The sequence below is a fragment of the Notechis scutatus genome, chromosome 8, assembly GCF_049901735.1.
Source record: "Notechis scutatus isolate UNSWTSFEM ecotype Mainland chromosome 8, rNotScu1.2, whole genome shotgun sequence".
Taxonomy (NCBI): domain Eukaryota; kingdom Metazoa; phylum Chordata; class Lepidosauria; order Squamata; family Elapidae; genus Notechis; species Notechis scutatus.
This window is the reverse complement of record NC_142016.1, coordinates 15773822-15797544: the sequence shown is the minus strand read 5'-3', so window position 1 is coordinate 15797544 and position 23723 is coordinate 15773822. Positions and strand designations below refer to the sequence as shown.

Sequence of the window (23723 nt, the reverse complement as noted above, 5' to 3'; positions counted from 1 at the left end):
AGATTCTCTCAGCTAGCAAGTTTACAAGTTGTCTCATTACTCCGCTAGCTGCAGGGTGACTTGATAGACAGAGAACCACTTGCATTATCTATAAGGCTGTTTGATATCAGAATGGGACCTCTTGAAGATCTGAATTATGAAATTCATTTTCTAGTATGGAATGGAATGTCTGTGACTTTAAACATTACATAGCATGTTTTTAGGTGTTTTTATAATGGCTATCGTAGTCCTATATCTTTATTTGGCCTGTTTGTATATAAATTGACCCTAGAAACATGAATATGGCTTATTTATCAATTCAGTTTTAGGAAGGCACATCAAATAACCAGGATGAATCATAAAGGTAGCAGCGAGTAAACTGGAATCACTCAGACACAAACCTCTGGGTGGAGTGAACAACTTTTAAACTACAGACAAGTTTGGAAATACATGCCACACAAGTTTTATTTTCTCCTCCTGTCAGCAACAGTATTTCCAAAGCACTGAGTCATTCCTAGGATGGTTACATCATTTTTGATCAAAATTTCTTGCTCTGTTGTTTAGTCAGTTTCTAGAAATTCTCCAGTGTATATATATTTAGGGAGGAGCACATATTTCTTCTATCAGTGACTTTAAATGAAGCACACAGAAAAGACAGCAGCCTTTGCAGAAAGCACCATCTCCTAAAGGTTATTTCTCAACCTCGGCACATTTTAAGATGTGTGGACTTCAACTCCCAGAATTTCCCAAGCAGCATTCAGTTCTGGGAGTTCAAGTCCACACATCTTTAAAGTTGTCAAGGTTAAGAAACACTGTCCTAGAGCATTTGATCTGAGTGACTGGTTATCTCCATGTATTTCCAATGAGTTTCTTCTAGAGACAAATAATCAAATTATATATAACAGCCCTATTTGTTCTAAATTGCACTGGACACTTAAAACATTTTATACTTTCCTTCTGGAGTATCAGTATGTGAGTCAAAAGTAACAGCAATGTACTTGAGTCCTTATATCAGCACTACTGATATTAATGTACCCTCCAGGAAGACGAGAATGCCAGATATGTATTTTGAATTTATGTCACCAGCGAAGTGCTCTTAAGCATTACACTAGTGTCGCATTTCTACATCTGACGAAGTTAGCTACAGCTCAACAACTGATGCCTTTTAATAAAATATTGCGAGTCCTTATTTTGCTATAGTCTAATGCAAGGGTGTCAAATTCATGTAGTCATGGCAGTGTCACATGACATACCAGGGCTTCCCCCCTTCGCTAAATGGTGTGGGCGGGGCCAGCACGTGATACATCTGGCCTATGGGCCGCAAGTTTGATACCCCTGGTCTAATGCAACTCTCCTGCTAGTTTCTACACTGCATAAACTAGATGCTTGTTCCAAATGTTAGGATACTTTAACAGGAAACATATCCAGTTAGCAATTCATGGGAAGGTCTACCATACTCACTAATCCTTCCCACTTTGCAAAATAAAAAATTAACTGGCATGTGGTGGGAGAGAGGAACAGTCCTGTGTATTACTTTATGCCTTTATTCATCCAATACATCTGGTCAAATTATTTTGCACTCTGTTCTTGGGGGGTGGGGAACAGGTGTATGACTTAGGTATATAGATCTGGACTCATGGCTTCTGCTGGAAAAATAAGTAGAGGCTGTGGCTTTGGCTGGCATGCCAGTTGCAGTTCTTAGGAGAATCTTAACTATAGTGACTCATGTTCTTGTCACCATCTGCTTAGATTACTGCAACATTTTGAAGATCATTTAAAGTTTTCCAGTTCGTTCAAATTACAGGAGCCTGTGTGTTGACTGGTCTTTGCTGGTGGGATTATATTATACCAGTAATGTGATTCTTGCACTAATTGCCAATGGCCTTCCAGATGCAATTGAAAATGCTAACTTATCTCTGTGTGATTTGGCCCTTAATTATTTGCATTCTCCCATTGGAATAAGTCTGAGTAGTTTGATATATCCAGGAAAAAATATTAGCCGTATCCTTTGTAATGGAGGTGGGGGTAAAATTCTATGACACTGTGTGGCTGGATGGCTAGACCAGTTCTTTAGAACAACTTCCAAGTGCACATTTGACAGGCTCCAACCCAGATTACATCCCAGCTGCTCAAAACAGATAGCACTTATGTCTTAATCTTAGTTGGGTTACATTTTGGCTAATCTATGTCTTCATTCACGGGTGGACCTTTTAGTGGTATATTTCTGTTACTGTGTATCATTTCTTGGGCATTTCTTTAGTCCTTATGTGTATCATTTCTTTAGTCCTTAGGCATGCACTACACAGAGGCACTTTGCTCAAACATATATTCAGTAAAGTGGCTCTTCAAAAAATGTAGCAGCTCTATTACAGATAGAAAGTTTGAAAACTTTGAACCAAGCTGAAAACTTTTAGCAAACACTGCTTTTTCTTGTAACACAAAAAGCAGATAAGACCAAATGATGTAGAGGCTTATGCCATCAATGTGCATTGTGCCAATCAGAGTAGGAAAATTCAATAATACACGGTGGTTTTCTTTGAAGAACTTCTGAAGATAATATAGGCACTGAGAAGTGGGGTTTTTTTGGCAATTATGGTTCTTGAAGTGATTTACATTTCTGAGAAATAGTACGATGCTAGAGGCATGATTTGCAAGACAGCTATCTTACCTAATCTCTGATCAAAGAGTTTAGTTACACACCTTATGTAAATTGCCTTAGATTTCCCAAAGGCAGAAATACAGGATATAATTAAGACATAAGCTTCAAAGTTGCCAGGATAATACAGAAAAGCTGGCGCTCCAATGTTATGTCACCTCTGCATTTTTAATAGCTAAAATAATATAATATGGGTGGGGGGAGTTCCTTCAAGTTGGATTCAGCTCCTGGTATTTCATGGACTGGTGCTGCAGGTTTTTTTTTTTTGGTAACAATAAGAAGTCACTATATTGTCACTGATTTCTGCCAGGCTGTTCCCAATTTAGTCTAGAGCCTTGGAACTGACCAGCAGTTTCCTGTCTAAATAACAATGCCTTAAAGCAGTGCCCTCAACCTTTTGAGCACCAGGGACCAGTTTCGTGGAGAGGGTTTTCTGCAGATCGGAGGGGGTGTGGTTTTGCAGGCTGCTTGCATCCCATGGGTGGGGCTTCACTTGTTCACGCAGCTTGGTTGCTGGCATGCCTTGGCCTGGTGCCAGTCTGTGGGCCGTGGGTTAGGAAGCCCTGCCCTAAAGTATAATGGTCAATGTAAGAACAGCACGCCACCCTCAGTTCCATTTATATGAGCCCACTCAGGAAATGTTCTCTTCTGGAGGAGGGAAGCAAAATAGCTCTGTGAAGGTTCACTGAGGTCTGGAGTCTTCATTTCAGCTCTTAAACCCAGTCTGGGAAGAATAAACCCCAAAATGCAGCATCATTTACTGCAAGTCACTGACTGCACCCTTGCAGCCTCCAAAACTAACAAAAGTATAATGTAAGTGAGCTTCCAGACACAAAAGTGCTTGACACCCTAGTTTGTAAAGCATCTCACAAAAGGAAAGTGACACAACTGGAAGGGCTATTTCTGTTCCTTCCCCAAATCCAAAACTACAGTAAAAAGAACCCCACAAACCAAAACTTTATTCATGGTTCAAAGGTAAACACTTGGCTCGTTTCTCACTTTTTAAGATAACTGCTCCTGTACCTGATTTCTTCCTCCTACAGTATTACAGGACAAATAGGATAACAGGAATGTGGAGGCATGATCTGTTCTTCAACCAATGTGTCCCTGTTGGGTGAGAGGGTACATTCACAGTTCCTTCTGCTGGTAGGCAGACAATAACTGGCGGATGCTGAGTCAACACACAGCTGTTCCCAAGTGAGGAAATGCACCGACTGCCAGCTCCATACAAGTTTCTGCAAGATGGCTCTGGGTTGCTCCAAACAGGCTGGCTAAAATCCAAGCATGAAGAAATGAAAGAATGGAGTAAGATTTCACAAGAATGAAGTCAACAACTGGGACGACCACCCAGTGGCAGACTGCTCCTTCCTTTCCACTTTATGGAAGAAGAATAGCCATCCTTGTGATAATCCTTGAAAAACAAAAGTGATTTTCAAAGAAAGAAAAACCATTTTATCTTAACGCATCCTGCTGGTTCAGTTGTTCTTTTTCCAACTGATGACCGCAGGGAATGGAAGCCACAATTTTCACTGAGAACATATGCAGTGCAGAGTCAGATTCTCATTCTCATTCTTTGTGCTTTTTCTTATGATGCTTCTTTTTCCTTTTCCGAGATGGACTGTTTTTTTCCTTGCGTTTTGCCTTTTTCCGAGCTGGCTGATTCCCATTGTCGGAATTGGTACTGTCAGAAGCCTCCAAGTCTGTATTCTTACGTTTCCTTTTTTTCTTTTTATCCTGGTCGGGAGGAAAAAAAATCTCTTGATGAATACATAACTATACAGGTTGGCCTCGACTTACGACCACAATTGACCCCCAAATTACTGTTCCTAAGTGAGACTAGTTGAGTTTCCCCTCATTTAATGATCTTTCTTGTCATGGTTGTTCACTGAATCATTGCAGTTGTTAAGTTAGTAACACGGTTGTCAAGTGAATCTGGCTTCCCCATTGACTTTGCTTGTCAGGTGGTGACAAAAAGTGATCACATGACCCCGAGATACTGCAATGGTCATAAATATGAACCAGTTGCCAAGCATCCAATCATGTCACTGTGGGGATGCTGCAACGGTCATAAGTCATTTTTTTCAGTGACGTAACTTTGAACAGTCACTAAAATGAACTGTTGTAAGTCAGGGAGTACTTGTATAATGGAGCTATTTCTCTGCTGTAATAAAGATCCGCCAACCCAAAAAAAGCAGAGTAGAAATAGAAGCCACTGTTTATTACATAGAACACAAACCAAACTACATATGCAAACTGGCATCTAATTATAAATTAAGAGTGCTCAATTTGTGCAGGGAAATTTCAGTAGATACTTTGTATCTTTTAAAGTCAGAGCTCTATGTAATGCTACAAATTCCTATCTATTTAACAGCATAGCTCTGTCAAGTAACATTTGACATGCAGCTTTAAGAAAGTGGTACCTCTCAATGAAAGACAAAGGCCACTCTTTTGAAGACAGCAAAGTCCCACATTCTGGACAGAGAGGACCGCTGGTTTGAAAGAGGGTTCAAAAATCTACATTAAAACTGAACCACCCTCTCTCCAGAGAGGGGGAGGGATATGACTCCACCTGTCTCCTGTTTATAAGCCCTTTCAGCAGTTCCAAGAAGGCTCCACACCCATATGGACTATTCAGGTGACTCTGAGGGCACAGATAAACCTCCAAAAAGCCTCAACAACTTTCAGAGGGAGTGCTAAAGACCAGGTGACTGCATGGAATATAAATCCTTCCATTCTCCACCAATCAGAACTGAAGAAACTTCTTGGATGAGAAGCAAAACAGCCTCAAGGGAAAACAAAGAAAATTCAGTTGCCTCTTGGAAAACCATTTTTGAGCAATGACCTGGATGACTGAAAATGTCCATAGATACCTTTTTTCTTTTCTTCATAGAGTGGTGAGCTTTCTTTTCATCTTCTTCAGGGACTGGCTCATCCTCTGGTATAAGGGTGTATTTTGTCCCTCCTGGCTGCATGAAACAATCTTTGGCGAAATGACCTACAACAAATGAATTATATAGATACATAAAATAAGGCAACCTTTTTAGATTACTCTTCTCTATCTCCTCAAGATTTATACAGAATTCTAGATAATAGTTATACCTAAATGCTTAAGTCTCATTACATTTATGTTCTCCAATTTTGAAGAAAAGGGCATATACTGTCACCATATGGAATAAAAATATTGTAGGCCAACAAATAAAAATTATATTTGCTTGGTTTCTCAACTTCTTTCAAACCCTTACCTTCTATAACTCCCTGAAAATGCACAATAAATAAAAAATATATATTAATCGCATACCTGGACAACCACATTTCTTACACACGGTGTTCAAAACAGCTTCTAAAGTAATCTTTTGATTGGTATAATCTTTAAAGGAGCATTTTTTCCGTGCCTCTTGACTGCATAAAGAAACAGAAACACCATTAATATTAGGTTAGGAAAACCTTGTTCTACATGGAACAATGAATACATTCTAAGTTATGTCAAGAAAATTAATATTAAAAGGTAGCTTCCTGAGTTGTCACTCTCTATGATTCTTTCTAACTTATTGTCCATAATCAGAAATCTATGCAATCACAAAATTATTTTAGCAACTTTTTTATATCATCCAAGTTCTCACAGCTCAAGGCAGTTTATCTACTACAAAAATACATTTCGTAAACCATGCTAAAAATTACAAATGAAGCCCAGGACCACCTGTCTACACAAGTGTGGATTTCAACTCCCAGAATTCCACAGCCACATTTTAAAGTTGCCAAGGTTAAGAAATGTCTACCCAAAATGTCTGCCAAAACAAGATGGTTTTCACTACTTTGAAAATACATGTTTGTGTATAAATAAATAAATTCATTTGTCAACAGACAGCCGAGATGGGTAGTTAAGAAGTGTGGGATGTGGGAAGAATCCAACACACCTTGGCATGGTATAATCATACTTATTAAACATAAAATGTTGACTGGCTATTCTATGGGCAGGAATAAAATCAACAGAAAGAGTGAAATAAGTGCTTTGTTAAGAAGTCTGGATGAAATACTGAACAGGAATCCTCTACACTACATCTTGTTGCAGAGATTCTTGGTGCAGCAGTCCCCAACCTTTTGGGCATCAGGTTTTGTCGGAAGACCATTTTTCCAAGACTGGAGATAGGTAGGAGGAAGAACAGACAACCTTGATCCCTTGAATATGCAGTTTACGGTAGGATTCACTTGGCTGCATCCAGCTGTGTAGACCGGTTAACAGACCATGGATCAGTACTTGTCCATAGCCTGGGGATTGGGGACCCCTGTCTTGGTGGTCTCTTCTACTTAGCTCAGAAGAACTGTTGAATTTTTACACTTTCTTTATGACAAGAAAGAGCTTTGGTATAGAGAAGATTAGAGGAATGGAGATTTTACTTACTCAAGGACAACATTATTGGGGTCTAAGTCTTTTCCAGTTCCTTGGTTAACAACTTTCATGGAAAGAGATAGTTTCAGTTTGTCATCCTTCTTCTGAAAACACAAGGCAATACATTTTGATTTCATTCCCAGATACCCAAAAACTGATGTTGAGATTATAACAATCACTTTAAGGTACTATACTTCAATCATTGAAATGTATTAATATAAAATACATTAGCTATTCACAATGAGCTTTTTTTTCACAATTGGACTGGATATTTCAGATGGGGTACTTTATGAAACATATAAATAACTTTTGAGTTGCATAGTTACAATAAATTTACAGGATGGATCAATTTTTGAACTGATTTGAGATGTCTTGTACCCACATCATTCATAAAACTCAATCTCATTCAATTCCATGTTTAAAATTCAAATGAAATAAATGTTTTCTTTGAGAACTTAGATTTTCAGATTGCATACTTTTCAGTAACTTTGCCTGTGAACTTCAGAGTAAATGTTAAGACTGTGATATCATTCCTCTTTAATAAAGCATTTGTACAGTAAATGCTAACTATTAAATCTTTATTTGGTAGGAATCAATAAAGGAAGCCACAAATTTACCTCTTTTCCTATAAGTTTCACCCACACCTTTTCTCCAACATCCACCATCTCTGAAGGTTTGTCCACTCTACAATTTGACATTTGGCTTTTGTGAACAAGTCCTATGGCAATAACAAGAAAGTATTTTATTTTCTGCTAGAAATCAATAAAGTAGTTTTCTAAAACAACCTGTGTTCTACAAAGAAACTATTCAATTTTGTTTTCTATTCATTTTCACATAATACAAGTAATCAACTGACAACAGTTCATTTAGTGACCGTTCAAAGTTACAACGGCTCTGAAAAAAGTGACTTATAACTGTTTTACAACTGTTGCAGCATCCCCATAGTCACATGATCAAAATTCAGATGCTTAGCAATTGTTTCATATTTATGATGGTTGCAATATCCCAGGATCATGTGATCACCTTTTGTGACCTTCTAGCAATCAAACTCAATGGGGAAGCCAGATTCACTTAACAACCATGTTCCTAACTTAACTGCAGTAATTCACTTACAATTGTGACAAGAAAGATCATAAAATGAGCAAAATTAACTTAACTGTTTCACTTAGCAACATAAGTTTTGGTCTCAATAGTGATCATAAGTCAATGATTAGCAGTGTAAGTTTTATGTAAACCACCAAGGTTACTTGGGAATTGGTACGCTCAAACACTTGTAAGTGGAAAAGTAACACAATAGTCACCACATAATTAATCAAACCTTGTTTTGGGGTTCCTGGGATTTTTATAAATGCTCCATATTCTGTCACAGAAGCAACCTGTAACAATAATACATACAACCACTCACAAACAAAGCAACGTTTATTAATATACTGTCTCCTTACCCTGCTCCCAATAACAATGGAAGCTAGTACAATATTCTTAGTTTTGTCTATCTGATGCTAAAGATCAGGTAGCCTCTTGAGATCTGTTTGGAAATATCAGAGGGAATACTTATATAAATATGAGTCCACTAGTGTGCTATTTCTTTCACTGAATCTTCCCCATCTAAAAATTGTCTCCTTAAATTAAAATTCTATGTATACTTGGGAATAAACCTTATCCACTTTGGCATGGCTAAGATTATATGTGTGTGTGTATAAAATTCAGCACCAAACTACCAACTGATATAGCACAATTCCACACTATTTCTAAGATGTTATTCAAGAAACTTTACCAAAGCCAGTTACTTAGTTCTAAATCTATTGATTAGATATCCTAGCCACTTATACAAAGTATTTTTTTAAACAATGGACTCATGTGTTAATTGAAAAAAAACACCCATTTTTATTAAACTTATATCTATTCAACCTACCTGAACTTGTTAACTGTGAAATCACATTTTTGTTATGTATTCAATCTCATCTCTGAAAATTAACTGTTTGGGACCCTACCTCTCCTTGGAAAACAGCATAGAGTTCTGGAAACTGATCCATTGCTTTCAGCTTCCACCAACGGAGTTTATGCCAATCTTCTGATCAAGTTTCTTTTCCTATATTCTATATTATCCCCTTGGCAGCTAAAAAAAAAGCTTTTGTATTGAAAAAGAAACAAAGTTAACGGAGACATATTACAAACAACATACAAGTCAGTAAAGAACAGTAAAGCGAGTTCAAGCTTTTTATTTTTCCCCATTCCGGTCAGCGTGTACATCTTACTCCATCCCTCCCTCCCTTCCCCGGCAGCGGATGATGGGAGCCGTCCTTCGCTTCCAATTTCACGTTCAGTGTTGGACTACAACTACCATTAATTTACCTCACAGGACAAACCGTGAGGAGAAAGTGACAGGCCTAGTTATCCTTGAGAAGCCAAATTGAAGAGAATTTAAAACTCGAAACCGCCTTCGCCCGGTCCTTTTTGCCCCGACTCACATCTTACCGCCGTCCAAGATTCAGACCAGGACCTCCACTCCAACCGCCGTCTTCGTTACCCGCCGCCCTCAGAGCGCAGGCAGCCTTCTTTCTCCCCGCCCCCGTTCCTTTCAGCCAATGGGGAGACAGAATAAACGCAGGGTCGAGCGAGTCTCGACCATTCGGCGTTCTCCGTGTTAAGCGTGGCGATCCCTACATCTTGGTCCTCCCGCCTCTTCGACAGCGTCTTGAGCCAACCGGCGTCGGGGAACGGCCGTGTAAAGAACCAATGAGGAGAAGAGGGCGTGGCCTTGTCGCACTCTTGGACCCGCGCGGCGGTGTTGAGGGCCAAGAAGATGATCGACCCGCAGAAACGGAAGGCTCCTGGGCCGGATATGGCTTTGGTGGCGGCGGCTGCGGCTGCTAAGAAACCCCGCCATGAGCTCATTTTGGGGCCGGGTCCCGGAGCTGGGCAACCGCCTCCGGGCGCCTTGTTGCAGGCGGTGAGTTTCTCCCTGGGAGGGACCCGGCTAAGTTTTTCCTTGAAATGGATGTTGGGCTTTTCCCCTTCAGAATCGTTTAATTCAACGTCATTTCCTAATTCTCATGTCTTGTCTGCTAAGCCGATTCAGAATTTTATTTTGCATTAGGTTACCTACTTGCTACGTTTTGGGGTAGAAGATGAGGGTTACAACAACAAACAACAGCAATAGTAACTTTGCAGTGGCAACGTTGAAACTCTTTCACGCTGAATATGTGAGTGCACCAAAACCGTGCAAACTGACTACAGAGCTAGACATGATTGAGTTGCTAAATTAATCCATTGGTCATTGTGTAAAAAATACACCTTGGAACATAAAGTGGAAAAAATTGTCATTGAAACATAAAATGGAAAAAATTGTCAAAAATGAGATGGTGTAGATTCTTGTGGGACTTCCGAATACAGACGGGACGGCATTTAGAACACAATACGCTGGATGAAACAGTTGTCGAAAACTGAAGCACCTAATATATTGATATCACTGTATCAGGAGATACCAGAGTTAAAAAAAAAGAACTGGAAATGTACAATTTATTGATATCACTGTACCAGGAGACGCCAGAGTGGAAGAAAAAGAACTGGAAATGTACAATTTATTGATATCGCTGTACCAGCAGATGCCAGAGTTGAAGAAAAAGAACTGGAAATGTACAATTTATTGATATCACTGTACCAGGAGACGCCAGAGTGGAAGAAAAAGAACTGGAAATGTACAATTTATTGATATCACTGTACCAGCCGATGCCAGAGTGGAAGAAAAAGAACTGGAAATGTACAATTTATTGATATCGCTGTACCAGCAGATGCCAGAGTCGAAGAAACAGAACTGGAAATGTACAATTTATTGATATCACTGTACCAGCCGATGCCAGAGTCGAAGAAAAAGAACTGGAAATGTACAATTTATTGATATCACTGTACCAGCAGATGCCAGAGTCGAAGAAACAGAACTGGAAATGTACAATTTATTGATATCACTGTACCAGCAGATGCCAGAGTTGAAGAAACAGAACTGGAAATGTACAATTTATTGATATCACTGTACCAGCAGATGCCAGAGCCGAAGAAAAAGAACTGGAAATGTACAATTTATTGATATCACTGTACCAGCAGATGCCAGTCAAAGAAAAAGAACTGGAAAAAAAAATCACAAAATATCGCGACCTGGCCATTGAAACTACACGGTTATGGATGAAACATGTAACAGTGATACCTACCCATTGTCATTGGGGCACTTGGTACCATGTCCAAGAATTTTACAAAACACATCAAGAAATTGCAGCTTCCTGCAATAACACCAACGAAACTGCAAAAGACTGTGCTACTCAGAACAACATACATTATAAGAAGATACTTGGTTGATACCTAGGATGCTGGCAGCAACCCGTATCAACCATCAGAGCCAGTCAGTGATATTTGTGATACATTTTTAAATGTTCAGTTGACTGAGTTCATGTTTAATGTATAAGAGATAATAAAACAACACAATCCCTTTAAACACCATCAAACACCATTAAACACCATCAAACAACAATATCTGCCTATGGGGTCATTGTTGCTCTCTGAGCTTCGAAGGGTGTTGGGAGTATGAACGGATTTCCAGAGAAAAATTGCATCCCTACTCGGGTGACCTTGAGGATACAGATAAACCACCAAGTGCCTCAACAATTCTCAAAAAGGATGTAAATGACCAGCTGTCTGCAAGGAATATAAATTCTTCCATTCTCCAGTACCATCCAGTCAGAGCTGAAGAAGCTTCTTGGATGAGCAGCAAAACCTCTTCAAAGAAAAGAAGAAGAAAAGTCAGTGACCTGGATGACTGAGAATCTCCATAGACTCTGAGCTTGGCTCCTTTCCTGCAGATATCTCATTACCCAACTAGGTAACATCATCAGTGTGAGAAGGGAGTGGGGTTTGCTCTCTGATGTTACCCTCCTTAGGGAATGAAATGTTTGCAAGAAAACAACCAAGCTCAGCATCAGGGATTCCTTGTTGCAACCCTGAGCTACAAATACTCTCTTCTATTAGAACATCCCAAATTCTTGATAGGTGGATAAAATTCCAAATCTAGTCTAACCTTCTGGCTGAATGTATAACAAATGATAATAATAATCATCATAATCATTAAACTTTCATGCTGCTTGACTTTGAACAATGATTATCCTCTCTTTGTCTATTAAACTATTAAACTTTCTGTTAAACGTGTTGACTGGTTTACACATGTATTTGCTGCATTTTCCCAAATGTTGCTTAGTGAATGTGATAAGTGTTTGTTCAATTTATTAGGATGTTAATGCCCATATTAAAAGCGATATGGATAATATAAGCAAACCTATAAAAATGCAGAACAAACAATAACAGTAAACTTACTGATCTCTTTTTGTGTGAATGCTGGTATTAATGGAGTAAATATTTACAGATTATGAATGCAATTTTTTTCTAATTCATTGTCTGCAGTTGGACCTACAGTTTCTGCTACTTTAGCCATAGCTGTATGTTTGCATTTTCTATTGGTTACAATATTTATCCTGTTTTCTTAGCCTTAAGTAAGAAATGTCTGAGCCTTTTCAAAATATATAGATGGATTTTCTTTCTCACTTAATTTTTTTTTTCTATCAACAGTTTGTGCTTATTTATAACTTCTTGAATATGTTGCCTTTCCTTTCTATTTTAGGGCCCTCCAAGATGTTCCTCATTGCAAGCACCCATAATGTTACTTTCTGGTCATGAAGGAGAGGTTTATTGTTGCAAGTTTCATCCTAATGGAGCCACCTTAGCCTCAGCTGGGTTTGACAGGTTGATACGTAAGTCAATTAATTCTGTGATCTTCCTTTGAGCGCGATAGGCTTGTTAAAGCTGCAGATTAGGTATTCTCAGAAGAGCCATTCCATTCTAGTGACAGTAAATAGAGACATACTTCTAATGTAGGGGTTCCCAACCCACGGTCTGTAGACTGCCACCAAGCCACACTTGTTTGTGCGGCCAGAAACCGGGCCACACAAACAAGTGAAAACCCCATCTGCGGAATGCAGGCAGCACACGAAACCACGCACACCTCTGGTCCATGGAAAAACCTCTCTCCACGGAACTGGTTCCTGGTGCTCCAAAGGTTGGGGGCCACCACTCTAATGATGTGCACTGTTAAGTAGTTTTTAGCAGAATTTTATTGTCATTTACAAAAGAATGCTTTACCCTTTTCATCCTTTGGAGCAGGGATGTTCAAACTTGACAGCTTTGAGACTTGTGGACTTCAACTCCCAGAATTCCTCCTCCAGTCATGTTAGCTCAGGAATGCTGGAAATCTACAAGTCTTAAACTTGCCAAGTTTGAAGACCCTTGCTTTTGAGTAAGCAGAATTTTACTTTCTCTGTGCTTGTCTGTTACTAAATATGTCAATTATAGGTCAAATATTAACAGCACTTTCACTTTTTGCAATCTTATATGCAATGTCACCTGCCTAATTGCATTGTGTGTATTAGACACCTTTGATTTGAAATGGCTGTTTAAATATATTTCAGTTTTCAGGGTAAATACTATACTTAGGCTTGATCCTCCCTCTCATTTCAGTCCTATGGAATGTGTATGGTGACTGTGATAATTACGCCACTTTGAAGGGCCACAGTGGTGCAGTTATGGAATTACATTACAACACTGATGGCAGGTTGGTATTCAGGTTTTTTTTTTTACATTTTGTAGAATATGCCAAAAATATTTCTCAGCTTTTGAAAACAAGTAATGATCTGTGATTTGACCAAAAAAGAAAAAAGAAAACCACAATAGGAATGAAGAAAACTTGCTTCATATAATATTCATATGTTGTGTTTTATTGTTTCTATGGTTTGCTATTGCTTTTCTTGTTTTCTTTGAAAAGGATCCCTGAAATATTTTTTTTTTAAAATACTTTGTTACTATAATCTACAAATAGCTAAAATGTGTGTGTGTGTGTATAAAAGATAAAGGTTTCCCTGTCCAGTCATGTCCGACTGCAGGACACGATGCTCATCTCTGTTGGCTGAGGGAGTCAGTGTTGTCTTGAAGACAATTTCTGTGGTCATGTAGACAACATGGCTATATGTCAAAGGCGCAGAGAACGCTGTTATCTTTCCACTGAAGTAGTACCTATTTATCTACTTGCATTTGCATGCTTTAGAACTGCTAGGTGGGCAGGTGTGTGTATACATTAAAGTACAATATACAGTACAGTGTATAAATGTACATTAATGTACATATATAAGTACATTACAAAAAACCCCACATGTTTTGAAATAAGTGACTCAGTTTTTAAGTAAGAAATAAATCATACTCATAGCAATCATATACTCCAGTGTTTACATTGAATTGATAAACAGCCAGTTCAAAGGCTAGAAGGGATGTACATATTTTTTCAATACAGGATTTTAAGCTGGATTAACTCATTTTAAAATTGTTCATAGAGCAATAAGTGTCAAGTTTCCATTCAACTTGAATAATCCAAAATCTTTAAACCTTATTTCTGCTCTCAAAACTATACTAATGCTTTAAATATCAGCTTAACACACAAGCCAGCCAAAAGCACATGAGTCAAAATTTCCTCAAAGATACTGCACCTTTATCATGAACAACTCAAAAGGTACTCTTTTAGAAACCCCTACAGTAAAAGAGTGCTGCATAATATAATCTATTATGTGTGTTAAGTTTTTAGTCGCTAGGCTATTGCTTGTTGCATAGTTATCTAAAATTTTAATTGTAGCAAAACAAACATGATAGCCTTTTCCTTTAATGCTACAGGCAATATTAAGGTGAGCCCCCCATTTTTGTGTGTGTTCCTGTCTATATCTTTCTCTTATCTAATGGATCATTTTTAATGCAATAAGTAATTTTTTTTTAAGTGTTGAGAAGTACCAGCTTTATAAGATTCATAGCCATTGCCTTCTTTCTCAGCATGCTGTTCTCGGCCTCCACGGATAAAACAGTAGCAGTATGGGATAGTGAGACAGGAGAGAGAGTGAAAAGACTTAAAGGACACACTTCATTTGTCAACTCCTGCTATCCAGCAAGACGTGGACCTCAGCTGGTTTGCACAGGCAGTGATGATGGGACAGTGAAGGTCAGCATTTGTACTATATTCTTGCAGAATAACAGTGAGGGCTGGTTTGGTATAGTTTTAATTACAGAGCAAGAAACTTGGAGACTAAGTTCTAGCCCTGCCTTAAGCTAAAAGCCAAACAGGATGACTTTAGGCTAGCCTGTCTAACTGCCAGTCTTTCGGGTTGTCTGTTAGAAGCCAATCACTTTCAGCCTCTTTTAAACAGGTGGTGCAATTTTTTTCCTCTTTTTTTTAATACTTGGTATTGTGATTCTGTTTATATATAAGTGTTTGCTATTTTTCCACCTTTCCCCCCCCCCCCTTCTGATAGAGGTACGCAGATGTCAAAACAAGCCTACAAGAGGAAAACTAGAATTTTAGGAGAAGCTCTGTAGGCCAGAGGTGTCCAACCTTGGTAACCTGCAAGACTTGTGGACTTCAACTTCCAGAATTCCCCAGCAGCATGTGCTGGTGGTTTTACCATCAAAATATGTACAGATGGGTTCTATACCATGTTTGTCATCTTTATAATGAATATGAAAAAGGGGGTTTGTTTGCGGGGATTTTGTTCCCCCTCTGGATGCATATCTCTTCTCAACCATACATCTGTAAATCTGGGGAGTGACACACAGTAAATATCTTCAGTACTCCTTCCCTACACAGTGACCTTCTGTTCACAGTTTGTAGATTTAAGAGAAATCCTGATCATGTCATGCAGTCTTAGTATATGCATATATATCTATGTATCATTAATATACATACACATACATACACACACACACACACACACAGAGAGAGATATATATAGTGTTTCCCCGAAAATAAGACCCTGTCTTATTTTGCCACCGAAAAAGGCACCAGGTCTTATTTTCGGGGGATGTCATCCACTGACTAACCTCACTTGCGCACGTCACCCCCACCCTCCTTTTCACTGTAAGTGGCCTTCAGGAACTTCTTCTTCTGCAGCTGGCAAGACTTTCCTGAAGGCCTCTGCAGCCGATAACAGAGCTCCAGATCGATCCGGAGCTTTGTTACCAGCTACAGAGGCCTTCAGGAAAGCCTTGCCAGCCTTGCTGGCTGCAGAAGAAATGGGTAAGGCAGGTGTCGGGGTGTGCGAGGCCTGGCTACAATTGTCCAAAGGTAAGTAGTAGTGAAGCTCCACCACCCCCATCCGCACCCCAGCTTAATTTTTACCTGTGCACTCTGGAGTGGGCAGGATCTTAATTAGGGCTTTGGAGGTAGGGCTTATATTGGGTGCACATGTAAAAATCAAGCTAGGACTTACTTTCAGGGTAGGTTGTATTTTCAGGGAAATGGTATCTATATCTAATCTCACTCTGTGTGTGTATAAAATAACACTTTTTTTCTTAGCTCTGGGACATCAGGAAGAAAGCGGCTGTTCAGACCTTTCAGAACACCTATCAAGTATTAGCTGTGACCTTCAATGATACCAGTGATCAGATAATATCTGGCGGTATCGACAACGATATCAAGGTCAGTTGACTTGGTCCAGGAAGTCAGGCTTCATATTTTATTTTAAAACTGATTTGTTTTTCTTCTTTCACTTAGCGCTGTAAAATAAAACGGGCAGCCCCAGATAAAATGGGTTAAAAGCATAGATGGTATGAAGGTTTTCTAATTTCCTCTGGCATTTGAAATGTAAATTCTTTCATGAGGGTGAGTAGGCAGTGCTAGTTCACTCTGATATTTCAGGTTTTTCTAAGAACAGGAATAGAAAATGGGCTTGGCTAGATGCCCCATATGTAGGCCATGAATAATGTGGGGCTGCAGGTGAGGGGGAATCATCTCTTTCCACACATCTAAAACTTTTTTGGATTTTATTCCTAAAATATCACTGTTTTTAATACAGGTGTTGACCATACTTGTCCAAAATTTCTATGGCTAAGGAAGACAGTTGTTAAGTGAATTCTAATCCATTGTACAACCTTTCTTGCCACAACTAAATAAATCACTACAGTTGTTAAGTTAGTAACAAGGTTGTTTAGTGAATCTAGCTTCCCCATTGACTTGCTAGTCAGAAGGTTGCAAAAGCTGATAATATGACCCCGGGACACTGCATCCGTCATATATAGGAGACAGTTGCCAAGCACCTGTATTTTAATCACATGACCATGGGGATGCTGCAACAGTCATAAGTCACTTTTTTCAGGGGCATTGTAACTTTGAACGATCACTAAATCGGGTCGCCAACCTTTTGAACTTCAGGGACCACCAAACTCATAATTGTAAATCCCGGGGACCACTCATATGAATTTTGACTGATGGTGGCTTGCTGACGTCGGTGGGAGAGAGAGAGAGAGGTCTGATCTAACCTCTCTCCCTCCCTCCCCCTCTCTCTCATACACACACACACACACACACACACACACAAAAACATAGGCAGGGGTGGGATTCAAATTTCTTAACTGGTTCTATGGGCATGGTCTAATTTGTGGGTGTGGCTTGGTGGTCATGTGACTGGCTGTGCATGGCTTGTATGTAAATATATAAATATTGATATATTTTTTTTATAAAGAGCAACTTTTACCCAAAAGCAGGCAGGCAGATTGAGTTATTCACAGATTCATTCAGAGATCTCTGAAATTTGCTAGCAATCAAACTCACAAAATTAACTCACAACACACCATGTATGTAAATATTGATTTTTTTACAAAAAAAAAAAAGAGCAACTTTTACCCCAAATTAGGCAAAGCAGGCAGGCAGATTGAGTTGCTCACAGAATCAGATTCACTTAGAGATCTGTGTATCTACCATAGGCTAGCTGAATCTGTACTGCTTCAGTCTTAAGGAAGGTTCGACTCTGCTTAAAAACAGAGCCGAAGATCTAAAGATTAGCTGGAAAGCAAGAAATCCAACGGTTTCCTGCTTCTTAGCTAATCTAAATCTCCTGGCACAGCAGAATAGCTGATGGTTGGAAAAAGGAAAAATAGCAATTTAGCAGGCAAGTTTGCCAGGTAAGGAGTGAGTGGGCAGGGAGGGTTCCCCCGGGCCATGTGGGCAGTGCAGCCTTGTGTTCCTGCGCAGCCTGGATTAATTGCTTTGGGGGTGCTCTGGGGGTGACATTTCTCTGCGAACCACCAAAATTTTCTTGCGGATCACCAGTGGGTGGTCATTGGCGACCGCTGCACTAAATGAATGGTCAAGGACTACCTGTAGAATCAATTGCTGGAAAGAAATCCCTGTATCTGGAACATTGGTGTAGGCTAGAAGTCTTTTTACGACAATTTAAATGTGACACTTTTTAGGGCCTTGTTTTATTTATGGCAATTACTTCTTAGTTTGTGGTGGGGTGACCTAGAGGTGGAGAACTGAGAATCAAAAGCTATGAGTTCTATCCTAGTTAGAGGCAGATATTTCTCTCCCTGGGCACACTGAGAATATATCTGCTGAACAAAACTCCGCATTGGTGACAGGAAGGGCATCCGGCCAGTAAAACACTGTTGCCCAGACTCCACCCGCAAGGGATTATGGGGTCAAAGATGTTGATGACTTCTTAGTTTCTAGTATGTCTTTCAAGTGTAAAATGCCAGGCCTGTGTTAAATCTCTTAAAGGTATGGGACCTTCGTCAGAACAAGCTAACTTACACAATGAGAGGACATGCGGATTCTGTCACGGGCCTCAGCCTCAGTGCAGAGGGCTCTTACTTGCTTTCCAATGCAATGGACAATGCAGGTAATCGCTTTTTCCCTACTCTCTTTCCATACCTCCAGGTATGGTATCCTCATCAGTTTCTCATTGGTGGCAAGCAAATGAGAATAGCAATAGCACTTAGACTTATATACCGCTTCACAGTGCTTTACAGCCCTCTCTAAACGATTTACAGAGTCAGCGTATTGCCCCCAACAATCTGGGTCCTCATTTTACTGACCTTGGAAGGATGGAAGGCTGAGTCAACCTTGAGCCGGTCAGAATTGAACTCCTGGAGTGAGCTTGCAGTACCGCCTTTTAACTACTGTGCCGCCATGGCTCTTATTGCACACCTATTTATTTCAAAGTTTTATAAGGCCACTTGTAAAAAAAAACAACCATGGCCAACTCACAACCATAATAAAACTATAAACAGTGATAATAAGAAAAAACAGGGGCCCAATCTATCATTTACATCCATTCAATGATACAGTTCCTGGGATTCAGCTTTATTGTCCCAGTGTCTGGGTGGAAAGCCAGCTGTTAGGAATAAGTTCCTAGGCTTTGAGATGCAAAATGCAAGAATGAAGGAGAATGTTTCATTCATATATGACAAGAAGCTCTGCATCTTTACATTTAAGTATGTTATTTTCTCCTTCAGAGCTGCCAGGTTAATAGCAGATAATCCAGTTGCTAGAAGCTGATTTGTAGATACACTGCTTTCTGGGCAACTGAATTTTCTGTGCCATACTTCATCAACTTAGCCAATTTGGGTTAGACTCTTGGGTACCACATGTGTTCAGGTAGTCCTCAATTTACGAGCACAATTGGGACCAGAATTTCCATTGCTAAACAGGTGGTTAGTTATTCAGTTATTAAATGAATCATGCAGTCATTAAGCAAATTTAGCTTCCCTCCATTGGCTTTACTTGTCAAAAACTGGCTGGAAAGATCCTAAATAGCGATGACATGACTGCAGGATGCTGCAGCCATCTAAATCCATGCCAGTTGTCAAGTAGATACTGGATTTTGATCATATGGCTATGGGATGCCACAGTAGTCATTAGTGCGAGGACCAGTCATAAATCATTTGTTTCAGTGCAGTTGCAACTTCCATCGCTAGACAAATGGTTGTAAGTCAAGGACTCCCTGTAATAACATGGCCATGGTAAATTGACTAACAGCACTCTTGGTTCTAGAGCAGGGGTGTCAAACTTGCAAGCCGGATACATCACACGCTGGCCACGCCCACCCCGGGTTTAGCGAAGGAAGAAAAAGTCGTACTGTTGTGTGATGACGTGACAATGAGAGTTTGACACCCCTGTTTCAGAGCAACGGTGGTGTACGGACGAAAATTCAAGAATGAGAGATAGAATTGAGTGACAACTTTCTGGTGGAATCCAAGGAGTGAAACAAAAAGATAAAAGAACAATGAAGAGAGAATCCTACAATGGTTGTAATGCCACTTCCTCATTCAAAGTGAGAAATAATTTTAAATTATCCTCTTTCGATTTGAACTATAATGTGTGAAAATTCAGCACTGGAGTTGAGTTTGAGTATTTGGCTTTAAGCTGTCCTCCCAGGGATCTTTAATCTTGGCTGTCAGGGAAAACTGAGATGATCTACATGTTGCAACTTTATTTGATGTTATTGTTGTTATTATTGCATTAAAATCACATTTTAGCAGCTGGCTGGCAATTAAACCTGCATTATGAGCCAATATCGAAATAATTAGCTCTGGATGCTACATGCTGGTTTTGAATTTGTTCTAGTTCGCATCTGGGATGTTCGGCCCTTTGCTCCCAAAGAAAGATGTGTGAAGATACTCCAAGGGAACGTGCATAATTTTGAGAAGGTAAGTGAAGTGTTGGCTGAAACATTGCTTGTTTATGGCTGGTAGTTGAAAGTTAATTGATGAATAAATGGCTTTTAAAATTTGGAATTGCTGCAAACACTTTAACAAGGCCTATGTTGGAAATTAACGCGTGGGATAAAATTCTAATTAGGGCTGTTGCAAAAGAGCTCCCTTCCCTGCCCCCCCAGCCCCCCATGCAGTTGTCGTCCTCAATAAATTAACCATCTTGACATTCACAACCTATTTCATAGTAAGAAAACAAGATGCTTATAGCGCTGGCAATAAACTATGGTATAGAACTGCAGACTAAGGTTTCAGAAGGAAACCATTCCTGGAGTATTGTTAATATCGCAAGCCCTGGTAGATTTCCTTTCAGATAAAAATAAAGAACATGAAATACGCTTGGAATTGGACCATGTTTTCTTGTTTTTTAGAACCTTTTGCGATGTTCCTGGTCCCCAGATGGAAGTAAAATAGCTGCTGGATCTGCAGACAGGTAAAAATCTGCTGGTTTAACTTTTTAACATTTAAAAGGCCCCCGCTCTTTATTTTAACATAAAATAAATACACGCATGCATGCACACACAATTATACTTAAAACCAAGCTGATCCAGAGACTGTCTTGATTAGTCTTAGTTGCAGTGGCCATCTTTCTTTCTTTCTTTCTTTCTTTCTTTCTTTCTTTCTTTCTTTCTTTCTTTCTTTCTTTCTTTCTTTCTTTCTTTCTTTCTTTCTTTCTTTCTTTCTTTTCTTTCTTTCTTTCTTTCTTTTCTTTCTTTCTTTCTTTCTTTCTTTCTTTCTTTCTTTCTTTCTTTCTTTCTTTCTTTCTTTCTTTCTTTCTTTCTTTCTTTCCTTCCTTCCTTCCTTCCTTCCTTCCTTCCTTCCTTCCTTCCTTCCTTCCTTCCTTCCTTCTTTCTTTCTTTCTTTCTTTCTTTTTCTTTCTTTCTTTCTTCTTTCTTTCTTTCTTTCTTTCTATTTATTTTTACTGTATTTTATTTAGTCATTTGTCTTGCATGTTCCTTTTAATTTACAATTCACAGAATTGTGTTTTGATCTGCAGGGTCTAAAATGTATAACAAACCATATACCTGCCACAGTTTTGCAGCAGTACATTCAGATTAATTGATTCTAACTCCAGTTATACATGGTTGTGTTAAGTAGCTGCAATTCACTGGTCTTAAGCTGGCTTCTGAAGTTGGCAGATTAGGACCATGCTCGAAACTGTTTAATTCTACTAACACAACAAAGTAATACTAAAATGCACATCTAAACACTTAAAAAAAGTTTCTCTACTGGTATTTAATGTGGATAAAACAAGACTATATGTTCAGCAGCTTCTGTGTTTATATATTATTTGAGAGTCAGAAGGAAATTGGTCTATTATGTGCAGGCAGTCCTTTATGTGTGTTTGTCATCGTACACAGGTTTGTTTATGTGTGGGATACAACCTCCAGAAGGATCCTCTACAAACTTCCAGGCCATGCGGGTTCAATAAATGAAGTGGCCTTTCATCCAGAAGAACCAATAGGTAAGTCCTTCCTATCAACGGCCAGAAACTTTGGACGTATCTGCCGATTTGTGAAATTACTCTTTTTAATAATCTGTTAACATACCCCGAAAGAGCCCTTCTTACTCATTCATTGCTCTTTTAGGTTTGCCTTGATGCTTAGGTTATAGATCAGAGGTCTCCAAACTTGGCAACTTTAAGACTATGCTGGCTGGAGAATTCTGGAAGTTGAAGTCCACAAGTCTTAAAGTTGCCAAGTTTGGAGAGCCCTGTTATAGATATTTAAAGAAATGCCTTAAAACACAGATATTTAAGCTGGTGAAATAAAACGAGCCCAGAGTGATTCAAATGGGGCCTTTCACTTTCCTTTTAACCAATTCTGCATTCCTTTTTGCCAGTACTTTCTGCATCTAGCGACAAAAGACTGTATATGGGAGAGATCCAGTGAGGAGGAGCAGAAAAGAACCATGGATTAATTCGGAAGATTTGCAGAACTGGATTGCTTCCAACCGATTTGAAAAGAAGGAAGAGGAAGATGGTCCATGAAGAGACTACAGCTGTCATGTTTCCTAGGCAGCGTTAAATCGTCATCTGTATCCTAAAAGATCTCTTCTTGAATTCTTTAACCTTATTTACAGAAGCCTAAAACACATGGCAGTCCAGCTCCATAATTTTGATGGATGCACAAATGCTTTATTTTAGCTTTAAAACGTGCTCTTTCTCTCTTTTTAAAAAAATGGTTTTGACCATGGTAAAGTGGGGAAGCAGCGTTTAATATTGCATGCTTCCCTAAGATTTGTATGTCATTTTTATATTAAAAAATGAAATGCCTTGTAAAAAATTGCAGGTGGAATTTATTGACATATATGTCTTTTGCCAATATATGACAGTCCAGGGGCAGAAGACTGGGCTGGATACGGCAAAGTTACTGCGTTAAATAATCCTTACAGTGGGTAGCAGCATGCTAGTGTAATATTTCATACAGATCTAATTAAGATTGTTTTTATTGGATTTTGTAACTCAAAAGGATAGCCTAAACCAAAGTGCAGAATCACTTGTCCGATCAACAGTGAGTATCACCCAAAATAACCCATTCAGAAAGTGATTAATTGATAACAATGGTATACTGTATGGGATTGTGGATGTGTTCATTCACATAAGTAGTCTGGTTCTTTCTCAGTAAATTGCGCCTGCTCTTTCCATTACAGTACTCTAAGTGTAGGAAATGTATTCGAGAATGTATTGAAAGGTTTTTTTTAGAAAAGGAAAAGCTTATTTGAGGGAACACCCCCTCCCCCCCCAAAAAAAACCTGTGTATGGGTGTGTGTACAGCAGTGGCCCCCATCCTTTTTTGTGCCACGGCCCGGTACCGGCATCACAAAATGATCCACGGCCCGGTACCGGCATCAGCACGCATGACCAAGGCGAGCCGAGCGACCGGCCATCCAGCCGTCCCCCGCTTCTCCCCGCCACCTTCAACTCCTCCTTTGTAACTTTTTTGTGCTTTTTTGTGCTTTCTTAATCTCCTCCGCCATCGGGATGGCTCTTCGTTCGAAGCTGCCCCCCCCCCTCGATGAAACTAAGGCACGAGGATTCCTTCTTCAGGACCCAAACGCCACTTTCCAACCGGAAAAGCT

The 23723-nt window shown here is 39.4% G+C and overlaps 2 protein-coding genes across 3 annotated transcripts; one reads left to right on the top strand and one right to left on the bottom strand.

Moving 5' to 3' along the window:
* Window positions 1-3574: 3574 nt before the first annotated feature.
* Window positions 3575-9593, bottom strand: ZCCHC17 (zinc finger CCHC-type containing 17). 2 transcript variants are annotated; one of them, XM_087970822.1, is made up of 8 exons: window positions 9491-9593; window positions 9014-9152; window positions 8341-8398; window positions 7640-7740; window positions 7035-7126; window positions 5934-6034; window positions 5506-5630; window positions 3575-4369 (listed from the first exon to the last, which is right to left on the bottom strand). In XM_087970822.1, exons 2-8 carry the CDS (start codon window positions 9053-9055, stop codon window positions 4202-4204), a joined length of 687 nt encoding a protein of 228 aa, XP_087826948.1. In that variant the 5' UTR covers window positions 9056-9152; window positions 9491-9593; the 3' UTR covers window positions 3575-4201. The 2 variants fall into 2 exon arrangements, with proteins under 2 accessions (XP_087826948.1, XP_087826949.1); XM_087970823.1 differs by having other exon boundaries at window positions 9014-9138; window positions 9491-9562.
* A 59-nt stretch (window positions 9594-9652) lies between these two features.
* On the top strand, window positions 9653-22927 carry SNRNP40 (small nuclear ribonucleoprotein U5 subunit 40). Its single transcript, XM_026679439.2, has 10 exons — window positions 9653-9972; window positions 12685-12814; window positions 13578-13671; window positions 14931-15096; window positions 16447-16569; window positions 18649-18769; window positions 20497-20579; window positions 21014-21075; window positions 22004-22107; window positions 22485-22927. Exons 1-10 carry the CDS (start codon window positions 9826-9828, stop codon window positions 22532-22534), a joined length of 1080 nt encoding a protein of 359 aa, XP_026535224.1. The 5' UTR covers window positions 9653-9825; the 3' UTR covers window positions 22535-22927.
* The last annotated feature ends 796 nt before the right edge of the window (window positions 22928-23723 follow it).